The 15,409-nt window shown below is 35.2% G+C and overlaps 1 protein-coding gene across 1 annotated transcript; it reads left to right on the forward strand.

Annotated features, from left to right (window-relative positions):
* Nucleotides 1–615: 615 nt before the first annotated feature.
* Nucleotides 616–15,250, forward strand: LOC107226212. The gene is made up of 7 exons (XM_015666944.2): nt 616–780; nt 5,292–5,362; nt 11,144–11,316; nt 11,679–11,830; nt 11,923–12,018; nt 12,461–12,689; nt 12,897–15,250. The coding sequence occupies exons 2-7, from the start codon at nt 5,315–5,317 to the stop codon at nt 13,171–13,173; spliced, it is 975 nt and encodes a 324-aa protein (XP_015522430.2). The 5' UTR covers nt 616–780; nt 5,292–5,314; the 3' UTR covers nt 13,174–15,250.
* The last annotated feature ends 159 nt before the right edge of the window (nt 15,251–15,409 follow it).

Consider the following 15,409-nt stretch of genomic DNA (forward strand, 5'->3'; position numbering starts at 1 on the left):
TGAGCGATGTTAACAACGTTATGATCAGGCGAAATCTCGGTGTATCCATAATTTAACGGCTGGGCGATGCAACAATTGACCGTTTGCATGAAATTTTTTTTTCCATTTTTAGGAATGCATAATGCAGTGCAAGCCAAAATAATGAGGAGGTATTTTTTGTTTTTCGTTAAAAATGATAATTTTTCATGTTATAGATGATTTAATTTCACTGATTTTAATGTATATAGATATATCTTAACATGGGCGACGTCACAATGTTATAGTTTTCAATCTGTTATTTTAATGGCAATTTTGATTCAATCGAAAAAATAAAAAATACGTCCAAAATATTTTTTTCCAATCTACAAGAATATGAAATAAACAAATTTCATTCAAACGGTCATTTACGAGCGCATAAACGGAGACTGAAAGGTTCGGCAACCCTGGCTGCGGTCAGTGACGAACAGGGGTAGAAGATCGAGAAGATCGAGAAGATCGAAGTCCAAGATCGAGATGGATCGCGCTTGCGATCGATACTCGGCCGGGTTTCTGATTGGCTGAAAAAATCACGACACCCACCCCCACTGCACCTGCGGGCAGACAAGTCTCGACGAGTTTGCGGCGCGATGAATCATGCTCGCCAGTTGCTGCGTCTACCTCGGTAATCTCGGTATAGTCAGTAATGATCCAACTTTCAAGACGGCAAGTTCGAACGACAAGTGTCAAACTCCAACAAGTGCGAGAGAAAGGTTTCAAAGTTTTGCGAGTGAGAAGTGCACCGCAGAAACGGCAGCGACAAAGGTAAGCTACATACGATTACTTTGCGTCAACTTTTACTCGTAAGATTTTCGGAACGTCATTCGAACCGAACTTTTTACCGATCTCGTCAGATGCACCGGACTCGTCGACACATGCATCGACAGGTCTTGACACGAATAACTAAAATCAAGAGTTACCCATCTTCCAGCGACATGTTCAGCCCTTCGATCATACCATTCAATATTCTTACGCATACACCACACGTGCGGCAAACGTGTGATGACATTCGTGTTTACCGCTGAGTTCCGTGTAACCAGGAATGTGTGGTCCGCATAAACGAGCAGGAGGAAAGTCGCGCTAGATACGTACGTTGATGTTATAGATTTATTGCGAATTGTTTCTGTCTTTTAACGGTTAATTACATCTGATTTTAAAATCTTCGCTGCATTACTTCGTAATTCGGAGCAGCGATAATTTGTTTTTGGAGTCTCTCTCTCTCTCTCTCTCTCTGTGCGTGTGTAGGTGGGTTTTTTAAAATTATTTTCACACAAATCACCCATTTTACCAGACGCCTGTATGTACGTGCGTTTACCTACCTAAAATGAAACCACTTGTTCACCGTCAACTGACCACCATTTCATCTGACAATTGCTGATGCAATCCGGAGACGAGAGTTTAAAGCGCAGTTTTAAAAGCTCTCCGATTAGCCGATTTAAATACATCAGCTACAGATTTACGTTACTTGCGGTTTTATATTGAATATTTAATTTAGTAAGCACACATGTCAAATTTATCACAATTATCCGTATATGCTGTATAGGGACTTTTTACGCCACGAAAAGTTTGCACTTCGCGGAAGTTACCGTTTTGTTTATCTAGTATAAATTATTATTTCAACATCGATGTGATTCGATGATAGATTACAAATCTATTTTTTATACGCCCTCGTTATTACTGTCACTTAACGAGTTACGCACAAAATGTCCCATTTCAATGAATTCACGTCAATATTTTTAAGAGTAATGCAAATTACAGCGAAATAACTTATTTGGGAAGTATAGACTGATCGTAGAGCTCTTAAAATCAGTCGATACGAATCTGACTTTGAAACGTTCGAATTCTTTGAAATTCCAAATCCAGAAAGCCGTTAGAGTATTGTAAAATTCATTTTTTTAAGGATTCTCGAGGAGCTGTTTTCTCAACCTAACTTCAAAATTGCGGAATAAAAATAGAGAATGATATAAAATATTTTCAACACAATTATCGTTCACTTTCGATATTCATTTGTCACGGTGAATTCGACGTCGAGATCGAATTTTACAAAATCAAAGCAACCTTCACTTCTACTGCGTACGTCGACCTTTCGGAGGCATTCGTCTCTAAAATCTAATCCGTGAATTTTTTTTTATCACAAAAGAAATTCGAAGACAAAAGTTGTCAAACAGTTTACTCCAAAGCAAACGAATAATATATGTGAATGAAAGGGGATAACGATCAGGTTTCAAACTCACAGCCGACTGAACTATGAGATGGCAATTAAATGCAGTTGTAAATGTTACTGAACACAAATGCAAAACTTACGTTCATTTGGCATGAATTTGAATGCCTAAATTCGATATTAATTAGATTGTTTTACAATCTCTATGGAGGTGTTTGTTGTCTTCTCCGTTTAATGAAATCATACTCTCCGATGATGACAAGTCACTTTGGAATTTTTAAAACTCCAGCGCACGTAATCATATAAAAATTATTAAGCCCTAAAGTTCGTCACCGCTGTTTTTTTGTGAACGTGTTCTGTGAAAGGTACGTAATTCATTCGCGCAGTGGTTCTATAAATGTGATGTTCAATGAATTCGGTTGAATTTCGCAATGGTAATAGGTATAACAGGAAAAAAGTACGTTTTTAATTATTATGGGCAAACACATGATCTGTTTTGTTAGTATTACGAACATTAGCTCAAACATTAGGCCCTATATTAATAATTTCTGCCAATAGTTCGGATACAGAGATTTTATGTCGAAAATAACTATCGAAATTTCTTCAAAGTGCCTCACTGAGAAATCAACAATGGCTAACCGTTAGCTACTGTGACCTGTGCAGGTTAAAGAAAAAATACGCAAAGATCATTCTCGAAATGAAACTTTGTGAAAATTATTTCGTTCCAACTCCGATTGAATTGATCGTTTAAGAGGAATTCTGCGCGCAGTGCAAACTGTTTTTTTTTCATAATTTTATACCTTATTATCATCTTGATGCCAAAGGTATTATATATAATATATAATACGTAAACTTATGAAAGAGTATAACATACGTAACGAAAGAAAAACTTATATATGAAGTGGAATATATTTGTCATGATAAAGTTATTTTATTTACTTGAAACAGCGGATGAATTTTCATAAATACTTGATAATATCTATACATGTCCTGGGCTACGAATTTTGATCTAGCTATGCGACACGGTGACGGAAATTTGATCTGTCTGCCATTCTCATATTTTACTTACTACACGTAGAAGATTCAACCTTGTTCAATTATTTTTCAGAGCTACAGGTCGACGTCTCTTACGAAAAGTAGCACGTTTCAGATTTTCCGCAAACTCGCATGTTCCGGCTTTCACCGAAAAAACTAACAAGTTTTTACACAGATCAGTAAAAGTGCGGTAATGCTGAGTATAAAAATCTAAAAAGACTGATTTAGTCATATCCAATAAGATGCAATAGCTGTTACACTCTTGTGGAAATATTACGGATAGTTTAGGTACGGACTACTTGATATAAATATAATAGGACCAATTGATATTTGCATTGATAGAAAATCCCGAACAAATTTAAAACATCTGTAAAGAACCTGTGAAAAAAGCTTCATTTTTCTAAGATCTGCATCCGCAAATTGACTTTCATTTCGACTATCGTCTATCGCACACACAAATCTTAAGATAATCCTCAGTGCACTAATCGAGACATGATAGTTATCGCGGGGATAAGAGAAACGTGCTAGTTTTCGTGTTGAAAGCCGAAACATGCTACTTTTCGTAAGAGGCGTCGAGATAAAATAAAGAAACTGCAAAAGCTTTTACAATGTAATAAAGTTTAGAGGATTTTTATAAATAATATGATTTTTTCGATACAGGTAATTTCTCTGAACAATTCTCGCTTAAACGAAAAAATATGCGAGTTGTTCCAACGTACCGAGTCTTGTGTCTTTTGGTAAAAAATAGTAAAGAATGAAAAATACATTTTTTCAAAGTGTCTGTAGTTGTAATTTAAACTGTGTTCTATGTCACGTACTGAATCTCAAACATAAAATATTTTCAGAATGCCCGACAATTTTGTTCAAACAGTAAAATTGTTCCTACCCTAGCATGTCCCTCCAACAAACTTTGTCATTCCAGTGGCAATATCTGGTAACCTATCCAACAAGTTGCTATAAAAAAATGAATATTCTTATACCTGTACAAACCTACAATGGTATTTCAGTAACGAATTTGATTCCGTAATACTATTTTTCAAAATATTCCCTGTTCCGTTTTGTCCGAATCTTTCGACGTCTCCTTTCCTGGCACTTTTGTGGCCGTTATGTTTGTACCAACATATCGAAACTGCTCATTAATACCGTATCGGCGTGTTAAGTGTTCGGCACAAAGTTGACAAGACGTGACGACTAGGCTACTGAACTTAGATTATGTGTCGAGCAATCCCCAAATCTACTCTGATAAGTTGTCTGCCGCAATTAGTTATCTGTTTCTTTTAGTTTTGGGCAACGTCTATTGTAATATGTGAAATAGTCAACCTGTCCCAAGTTGAGAACCGAAAACATGATAAACATTTCTCCCCTGCCATATGACTAGGGAAGTACAAAATGACCTGGAAAGATACATATATAATTTAAAAAAATGTTTACGTACAATCCGAGAAAGGAATGATTGTATGTAGCGTTATGTTGAGGAATCTTTTGAGTTGAAAGATTTTTAATTACTTTTATACATTTCATCTCAGGTAATATATAGAGCGACAAGTCTAATCGTTATATGTAATCATACAAAATACACGAAGACGAATTAAAAATATCCTACAAATTAAATGAATATATATATATTTGTATTTTGGAGTCTTTTATTTTATTCATTCATGACTAAATATCTATCCTCTGGCACCTTTAAAAAGTATTAAAAATAATTAAAGTGACCGTAATGATTACATTTTTTACTCTACCACGAATGTTACGATTTGAGAGGCAATATCTTGGAACTATTCATGTATGTCTTCGGGTTTAACAGAACGAGAATTCATTTTTATCAGTTAAACTGAATTCCGTACGCTGAAATTGAGAAGGGAAGATTATCAAATTATAATATTGAGAACTTTCTTTTCATTTCGTTTCCCCAATCCAAGGCCATGTATTTTTCTGTAATCCTGTGACCGTACATATTTACGTTGAAGAAAATTTGTGGAAAAAATGTACAACTATTCGCATATCCTTACGTGATTACTATAATTTCAATGCAACACTTCAGGTTTTTTAACACGTATGGATTTACACATTGTTTCAGATTCCCGAGAATTTCAGTTAGCCATGGGGGTTGCCATGACTTCCGTGGTAACAGTCGCATTGATTTTATTGGTAAGTTGGTGAAACACACTGCTGTATACATATTTTACACAACAACCACAAGAACATATATAATCATTTTTCTTGATACTCCAATTTTGCTTCCTTCCGATTTTCCTCATTCGTCTACAATCAAAGCCTACGCATCACTGATGTGAACAATCTGCACTTACAATCAGCGGGAATCCGAATAAAATTACCCAGGAAAAAAAAAAAATTTTTTTTCTTTTGCACAAGAACGATGCCAAGAAATGTATTTCTCTAATTGAACTGCCGCTCGTTGTAAAATTACATTTATTGGCCTCATTCTCTCGTGAAACCAAAAAGTTTTTCGATGTTTTTCTTCGACATTGCACGTGGAATTGTCTGTAAAGACTGACTGTAGCAGGAATCCACTCTGCAAAACGTAACCTACAACGTTACAAGGCGAATAAAATTGTAGCATAATATCTGTGCATGTGTAACGCATCCACCGAGTGTCTAGAACCTTCGAGAATCCTCTGGAAGCCGCAAAGGGGTTGACTCACGACACGTATACTCGTATATAGCTATGTAGTTCACGCGTGCAAAGCGGCGAGTCCCGATACGAGCCCAGTTGCGCACGATTACCAACCGATTTAACCAATTCGTTTATGAAACATAATACGCGCCGCACGCAGACAAAGAGATAATCGACACCCCTGAACCTGTCTGTAATTACAATAGTTTTGACATGCAAACGTCACAAGTTATTATACGCGTATATATATACAAAATATTTATCAACGCTTAGAGATATCTCTATCTTTAAACAAAGAAAATATTATATTATATTATGTATTATATTATCGTATTTATCCAAAGCATACGCGTTTCGTTATACCTGCGAGATTTAAGCATCGATGGTATACTTATATCAAATGTCGCATCCACGCTTATGAAATAAATAATCATTCGTTTACGCGGTACTGCAAAATCTTCGATACGCCTTTGCACAATTTCGCTTAATTGTATCCCTTGGTATTGGTCAACAATTCTGAAAGCAATGAATCATCGTACACGTTAAAATTATTAGTATCAATGGATTTGGGTATTCCCAGATCCGCTGCACCATCGATGCGTTTATAAATAGAGATATACAACATTATACACCTAATGTACGGTCTACAAGCATTCGGAGAGTAAAACAACCGCATAGGTTTCTCTTCTTCAGCAACGCTGCACGACATAGTTTCGAGGGCAAGATTATATATATATATATATCGTGCAGCGTTGCTGAAGATGTTCTTAAGGAAAAGTATGTATAAATATATACAGATATATATGTTTACATAGATACATATGTGTGTATATAATATAAATGTGTGTGTGTGCGTATTCTCCCCTTTGAAACTATATCGTGCAGCGTTGCTGAAGAAGAGGAAACACGCGCACACACATATTTTTATATGAATATGTGTATATATATTTCTTGGACTTTGACCACGGCAGGAGCCACATTACATAGGTATAATGTCAATACCTTTGCCGTTTTCCTTGCGGAGGGACGAATCGCGCTTGTGTTCGTTACTCGTTTATATTACGCGTAGATACGCGAGTGTCGATTTATATTTGTACACAAGCAGCAACAAGTAGGTAGTTACGAGTGCGCGAAGCTCGTGCACACGGTGAAAATAATGAGAGATAACATCTCCGAACTGCGTTACATACACGTACACATGTGAAATTCGACGAACGGTTTTGTTGGTTTTTCTTTTCTTTTTATTTGCGCACATCGCGCGATTCGATGCCCGTGATGAGTCGTAAGATAGAAATAAATAACGATCGACAACCGGTTCGTCGATAACATAATAATATGAATGATTAAATCGTCGTGGCAGTATTTATATATTATTTCGAAGCTCAATTTTAATTTTTTATCCTTCCACCCTATCTTGACAACCCGTGAAATTGTGTCCCCTGGTAAAAATGATTCCTAGAATTTTCTAAGAATTTTTAGAGGAATTGGAACGGCTCGTACAATTTTTCACAAAAAATTGTTTTTCGTCTTACACCATTGTAAACGTGCATAGTTTGTTATAAAAATTTGTAGTTTTTCGGTAAAAAAATTTACAAGACACTAGACAATTTTTAACGAAAATTAACAATTCTTCATGAAAAACTATGCTTATTCACAATTTTGCGCGAAATTGTACCAAACGTTTCGATCCAGTAGAAACTTGTAGCGGTAGAAACTTTCACCAGGGTTGCCAAATGAAATCATCAGGTGGTACGGGAGTCTCTTATCGTTCACCGAAGGGTGGGAATTATATTCAGGGTTATGGCGGCACAGGTTGGCCATGACGCGGCACAAAAGTTCCAAAATGGCGTCGTTATAGCCAGGAACTTATTCGCGGAGATGAAACGATACAAATCTCTTGCGTATTATACTATTCTATTTGTACATATGTATGTGTTTACAAATACATGAAAAGAATCGTACGTATGTATATAATATGAATAGATACGCAGCTTGCTACCGAACATCCGTTTTGGTATATTATGTATAATATTTTTAACCTGCGAAATTGTACTATGTTGGCATGAGAATTATGCTATATCTACTTAATGCAATCCTATATTTCACCGATTATTAAACATGCGTGTGTGAACATGTACGACATCTGATATTACTGTAGATTAAAACGTAATGCGTCTATGAACTCAAGTCCATATTATTATACAAAAATTAATATCTAATCTATGCGGTTTTCACGCAACACTTCGTCGTGAACAATATGTTGCGTATAATTCATTTCCCGTTTAAAATTGTACGTGCATATTTTACTATTTTCTTGTAACTATCGAACAGTACCTAAACGTGGGCTAAAGTATCAGAGATTATAATGCGATTGCTAGTTTTTTTCAACTAGCCAACTCACGTCTCTATTACAAACTCGTTGTACATACTTATAATACTAAGGGCATAGATTTTGTCGGTACGTAATATTATAAGGACGTGGCATGTAAATCCCATCCTCACGATATGTCCATGCACCTATACACGTGGTAGTGTTCTTATCTCACGCAACTACGTACAACCGCTTATCTCGAGCCCTCGCAAATAATAACAACAATTGTGTAAAACAAAAAACAATCATAATAATAATGACGTATGTTGTATGCAAGTGTAGCCCGTCGTCGCAGAGGCATTAGGTTTAAATATTTCCCATCAGCATGGATGTACTGTGCTGTCGTAGTAATAATAATAATAATAATAATAATAATAACAATAATAATAATATTGGGAATCCTGGAATCAGGCACAGAGCCAAGATGTACAATACATACACCATCGTGAATATTTCTTTCTTTTTCACCTTCTTTTCTTTTTGTTTTTTCTCTTCTTGCCCTTGATGCCCGTCTACATACTTAACGAGTGTTTGATTTTTTTTATTGGTTTCTTTCTCTTTATTCTTTGTCACCGTGCCGCCTGGATTGACGATGTGCCTGCATCATATCACACCACCGTAATAAAGTAGGTCAAGCGTATGTGATGTATCGTAAATACACGTGGATTTTTCGCGTTACTGCGAAACTAGGAAAATTGTTTTAGTCGGCGACAATATATGAACAACGATGTGCGATCATGTAATATTAATTAATTTAATAGCTTTGCATTTTTTTACCTTAAAGGCAAGAATCGCAATTTCGTGCAACGGCGAATTAGGTATTTCGTGCAGTTATAGTTGTAATAACTCGGCATAGCGAAAATATCACAGAATTAGTACGTTGGATTTGGTAGTCGGGACAGAATTTTAAGAATATCTGAAACACTTTTACGCAAATTGAAAAGATAGGGCGACAAGGAATTTAATTATCGATGTTCTCCGTGCATCGTAGATATATATTGCAGATGAATTCTGGATTTTTTGAATATCATTATTTTTTCATGCCTTGTAGAGCTGGTAATAATCACAGGAGGCATAGTTGCATTGGATATTTTGATGTATGTGCTAAAGTTCCATGTAAAAACTGCTATTTTATCCGAATAAGAGGTGGGTACCAAGTCGCTTTGCGGCTTTTTTGGAATTTTCTCACACGGCCGTGTTTTGCCGTCGACTCTCTGGGAAAAAAAGCCTCAATTTTTCAAATCCGAGGGTTCAAAATTACTAATTACTTAATCTAACTAGGTTTTCGTTCGACTAATTTTTCAAATCCTTTTAGTTTTTTTTTTTATTTTGTCTATATGTAATTTCTTTATACGCAATTATGAAAGACGTCGAATAGTAAAAATTGGTAAAATTTCATACATACATCGTGAAGACGTGAAAAAATAAAATTTCATATTCATTTGTTTGAAACAAAAATAAATAAAACAAACAGAAGTTACGGTTCCATGACCTTGAAAATCTGTAAAGTATCTGCTCGCGTCACATAATTAAATGGAGTAAAAAAAACGTAATTTATTTATTCTGTAACTTGCTTTGCTTTGCTAACATTGCTTCTCTCCGGTTCCTTGTACAATTCAACGTTTTCAACGACAAATGTGACAACCTGTAACCGCAGCTCGCAGATTATGGACTGTGCGTTTCTTACTTCACGCAAAACGTATCTGATACATCCGTCTCGTCGATGACTATTACCTATTATTTCAAATAATACTTTCGCCGATGCGTCATAGCTATTGCGTCACATTTCTCACTTTCGTTGCTCCTTGTCAAGACCGTTATCCGCAGCCTACCGTTGACATTGAGCACTCGGCAGTCCGGACCTTGCTTGCACGAACTAACGTGACACTTTAATCATTTACGTATGTTTGTTCATGTGCGTGCGGCTGTGCGGTGTTGACCACTTACAGAATCTTTAACGGAGTGTCAATACACGGTATTATAATTTACACGACGCGCTAGATTTCCTGCTCAAGTGCAATTCACTTTCTAATTAAGAGCATTACCGAAGTTAGTCATTGTATTATCTCAGTTGACGATTTATTTAATTTATATCCATCGCAAACTTTTTTTTTTTTCTTTCAAGAAGAAGAAAAAATCTGCGCGGCACGTTATAAAGTAAAAAATCTAAACACGAATTGATCGAAATAGATAATTTTGAGAACACATTTGCCCAGCCGAGTTCCCTGTAATCCTAAAAATGTCCTTGAAAAAATCCGCACCCTTTTATTGTATGCATGCAGGTATGTCTTTTATATTTGCAAATCGATTGATCATTGCGTAGCGTTTTCTTTCTCATCGGACGAAGAAACGTGGAATAATACTGATAAATATTGCGGTGACCATGATTGCGACAAACCACCGAAAACTGCAGAGAACAACAGCAATGTGGGGGAATAATTGAATTTTATGATACGTCCACGACTGCGTACCTAAACCATTGCGGTTAGTTTTGTGTCTATCAGTATTTGTAGATTTACTATTATATAGAAACAATATCCGTAATTCCTTGTTTATTTTTATTTCTTTTTATTCTTCTGTCATAATTAAAAAATTAACAATTCCGGTAGCAGCAACGACGTGGTGAATCGCAACACGATGATAGAGTTATTGCAATCTCCAACTCTAGGCATCCTCGATTATCCTGCAGTCATTGATATTGATTAATTCGAAACCTGATTGGATAATTAATTAACTATAAGATTTCACCACTCTTGAAGCTGCGGTAGTTGTAAAATTTTCAATATTATTCGATGCCGGTACTACATCATTATCGTAGCCATTTGTTAGAAGATTGAAAAACATGTGCTGTATATTTATGCGTTACTTCTGTTACCTGTTCCAAATCCAGGATATGCCTGTACAATTTTTTTTACTTTTACAGGTAACAACGACGGCTGCGGAAGACTGTTCAACCGATGATGATTGTTTTAAATATCAGTATTGCTACGAAACGTCCAAAAAGTGCGTCAACTATACGCAGTGTGCCTTATTTGACAGACAGGAAGGCGAAAAACTAGCCCGCGATGCCAAGCAATGTGGTCCTTGTCTTACGGGGTAGGCAATACATGAAAAATCAGCTCTTTTAATTCAGCTGAATAAATTCAGCTCTTTTTGAAACTTTTCATAATTTGTTCGCATTTGTCCGTTTTTCACTTGGCAAATTACAATAAGGATTATCCAATAAGATCTACATACCAAGTATTTGCCCCTCAGATGAAGAATATGATAAGTTTTCATAATCCTGATTTGATTATCAACATTTTAAACATTTTCTCGCACAAAATTGTATCAGAGTAGACGCTTGATGCAATTATTCGTGAAGCGCTTGTTTGGTGTCCAGTCTTCAATACTTTATTTGGCGCGACGGTTACTGTAATTATATTTTTTCGATTATATTGTTCTTTTTTTTTAAACAGTTTTTCCGCTGAAGTCAAGACGGACGGTCACGAATCAGATACGTGCAAGAAAAATGAAGCAAATCAGTATTCGTACAACACTCGTTTAGTATGCGGAATAATCGTGTGTATCGTAATTATTGCTATCGTCGCTTACGTTATATACTTCGTGGGTAAGTTTCTTCTTCTGTTACTGTTTTCATATTCAGTTTTCGAGGTTGTTACGAGGTTTAATCACTGATGATTTTTACTTTTTCTGTTTCAGTTAAATCGAAATGTTGGGAAAAACTTTCAACATGTGATTTCGAACGTACAGTTTCGGTGATAAAACCGACTGCACCTCCGGCATCATCAAATAACAGTGAGTAAAATATTTCTCATCATTTGAACAGAATGAAATTTGTATTATATCTATGTGATATTTAACTTTTCTGCAAGTGTACGTCGACTGACTCTTGCTTTTTTTCCAAATGCTGCAAGGATCGAGCTGCCATTTATATAAGAAATTATTTAACGACACTAGGTCGACGATTTTTTGTACTTTAATAGTACGAGTGCGGCAGTTAAACCAGGTAAATGGTTATGCGATATTTTTATGCAATGAGGCGTCTGTATTAACATACCATTTTTCCTGCACTTCCATTTAAGTACAATTGCTTTTACAATAAATGAAGCCATAGTTTGCATAGATGCGATGTAGTGGACGGCCAAAAACACAGTCTGTTATTTGATCAAACGTAGAGGTGAAAAAAATGGATTAAATTTTTTAAAAATCATCGCGTAAGTTCACTTCGTTGTTTCAGATGATTATGGGGATATGTATGAACTACGTATACCGCTGCAAGCAAATGGATCTACTAATTATCCCGGTGCTGTGAAGGAACATTATAAGCCAGTGAAGGCGCAAGCCTTTCAGGCACCAGAATGGGTTAATACAGATGCAAATTATGATTCTCAAGAAAGCCCGGCAGCGCCAACAACGACTTTAGAAATACAAGATGAAGAAACAATCCAGAGTACTTGGACGCCTGGGTGAGGATTGTTACCCCTAAAGCTTTGTTCTAGTCCGTTATCGGAATCTCCAATCTTCATCTTATATAGCCAAAGATTTTTTTTTTGACTAAAGAGCTTTTCAAGTAATCGAAAAAATGTGAAATCTTTAATTAGAAAGTTTACAATGTTTCACGTATACTACTGTACAATCGATCTAGGAGTTGATGAATGAATTTTTATTTTCAGACAAATTACTTCACCCACTGTCACCGATAGACCCTTTGCGAGTATTTCCGCTGAACAGGCTGAGAACACAACGAATACGGCCCTAGACCTTGTTACTCGGTGTCCTATCCCTTCATCTTCCGGTCAACAACGTAGAGAAAATAGCGGACCGTCGGCCACACCACCACGCCCTGAACATAGTAACGCTAATCCAAATCCACCCTCTGCCACCTTCATTTCGGCCAATGTTAATTTAAACGTGATAAACTCGGGATGCTGCTCAAATAGCCATAAATGAATTATTTACTACCGACAGGATGCGCAATTTGTTATTATTATAATTGATTGTAACGGTGCTTTCGATATTTGAAATTTTGAATTTTTTACCGTCATCGTTATGTTACTCCTAAATTTTATCAGTATTAGAAGGGAAAAAAATCATTTGTACATGCCAGCGTATAGGTTTCATTCCGAAATGGATTTATAATTTCAAATAAGCTGAATATTGCTCCAAAATGATGTTGCACTTTTGAATTGAATTAATTGAAAAATTTATCACGATGTAGTAGTGGAATTGAATACATAGTTTATTTTTTGTTTTTATTTTTTGTTTTTATAGCTGCTGTGTCAAAGAAATTTAATACTTAAAAATCCACTACATTCCTTTTTTTTAGTTCCCATGTTTAACTGAGATGTTTGAGGTTGAAATATGATTGCATCATTTTTACGAATAATTTCTTTGTTATTTATTTATTGCGTTGTATCGGACGCAGGAACTGACTTAATATGTATTACATCACATGAACAAAAATATTATGTACCATCAAATGGTATATGAAATGAATAAATAATTAACATTTATGTGATGAATTAAGTTGACACTTTGATTCTACACGCTTGCGAAATACAACTTTTAATCCCTACTTCAAGTAATAATGTTTTGTTCTAGATATTCAGGTATGTTCGATCAAAATGTAGCGCTATTTTTTTTTTTACAGCACATCGAGATTTATTTTCATGCATTTTTGAACTATTTTTATAGGGAAAAAAAAAAATAAAATGGATATAAAACTGAATGCTTAGGTAACAACATTAACAGCATTAGGTTCAAACAAGACTTGAGAGACTAGATAACTCAAACAGACTTGTGATATCTTTTTCTACTTTCTTCAAAATTTCTGTTCAATCTTTTTCTCTTATACTGACAATTCGGTTGAACTCATCAGTGAATAAAGAGTTTATTAATTCAACATACCTAAATTCTTAAAAAAAAGTATTATTACTTGAGGGGGGAATCTAAAATATATATTTCGCAGGCCAGTGTTATTTGCTCAAATCGTCGTTAATCGCTGTTTGATATTGCATAATTAATAAATTCTTTCCACACATTTTTTTTTTTTTTAACTGAAAATACTTTCCACGGTAAATGTGTGGAAACAATGATCTCACGTGATGCGAGCCAGATAAATGAGATGTAACATTTGATGGCTTTGTGTTATCAAATACTAATAACAATAATAATTACAATTACCAGTTCATAATTTTACTTAATACTCGTGATCATGCATTCAAATCGTTCAAGCAGGAAGGGAAATTGCGGTCATGTTTTCCTTTTCTACTATTATAACGTAGGCAAAATTCACGACTCAGATCATTGCAAATGATATAGTCGGTTGACGTTCGCGATGGTATGATCAATAAAATAAACTTGGTTAAAGAAATAAAAATTTTGAAATTCCTCATCAGGCTCCATTGTGATTCCAACTTTTCTTAAAGTATTTTACTTTAGCGTCGAAAATCCAGTCCACGGATTCTTTCACTTGCTATTTTATAGTTTTGCTCATTGTTCAATATAATCACTGTATGATGGTGAATAAATATTCTAGGCTGAAAGCTTTGATCTGCGATTCACGAAGAATCTAAAGTAAATTTATGAAATTATACTTAATTATATGAGATTAGTGTGCCATATGTTAATTTAATGTAAAACTAATTCTCTCGGTGACCCCTAATTTTGATGCACTGATTTTTTATAGCACGAAACAAGAATTCTCATACTGTTTGAATTTTTACAACATAAGATGAAGAAATCTGTAGCCATGCAAGTGTATGCATGATATGTCGTGTGTATTCAAATTTATAATTTATCAGAAGTACTGACGTAATGACATAATATAATTAATTTTTCCTCGTCAGTTACGCCGTACGTTAGCTCATATATACTGTTACACGTATTTTGGGAACGTTGGAATGTGATGAATAAATCTGTACGTGGTCGTATTGAATTCTCCAAAATTTTAAAATTTTAATAATCAAATTTGTCATCGTTTATTTATATGTAAGAAATAATTATTAAAATAATTATGCAAAACGAATATATTTTTCTCTCTTTTCGACGTTGAATAATTGGTGACCTTTTTCCAGAATTTGGAAAGAACTAAACCGTCCCGAACGTGATACATGCAATTCAAAATAAGTAGAGTAAGATGTAAAATATAATGTGTTTCGAAACAACATTGGTATAAACACTGAAA

Source organism: Neodiprion lecontei, chromosome 6, assembly GCF_021901455.1.
Source record: "Neodiprion lecontei isolate iyNeoLeco1 chromosome 6, iyNeoLeco1.1, whole genome shotgun sequence".
In the NCBI taxonomy this organism is placed as follows: Eukaryota; Metazoa; Arthropoda; class Insecta; order Hymenoptera; family Diprionidae; genus Neodiprion; species Neodiprion lecontei.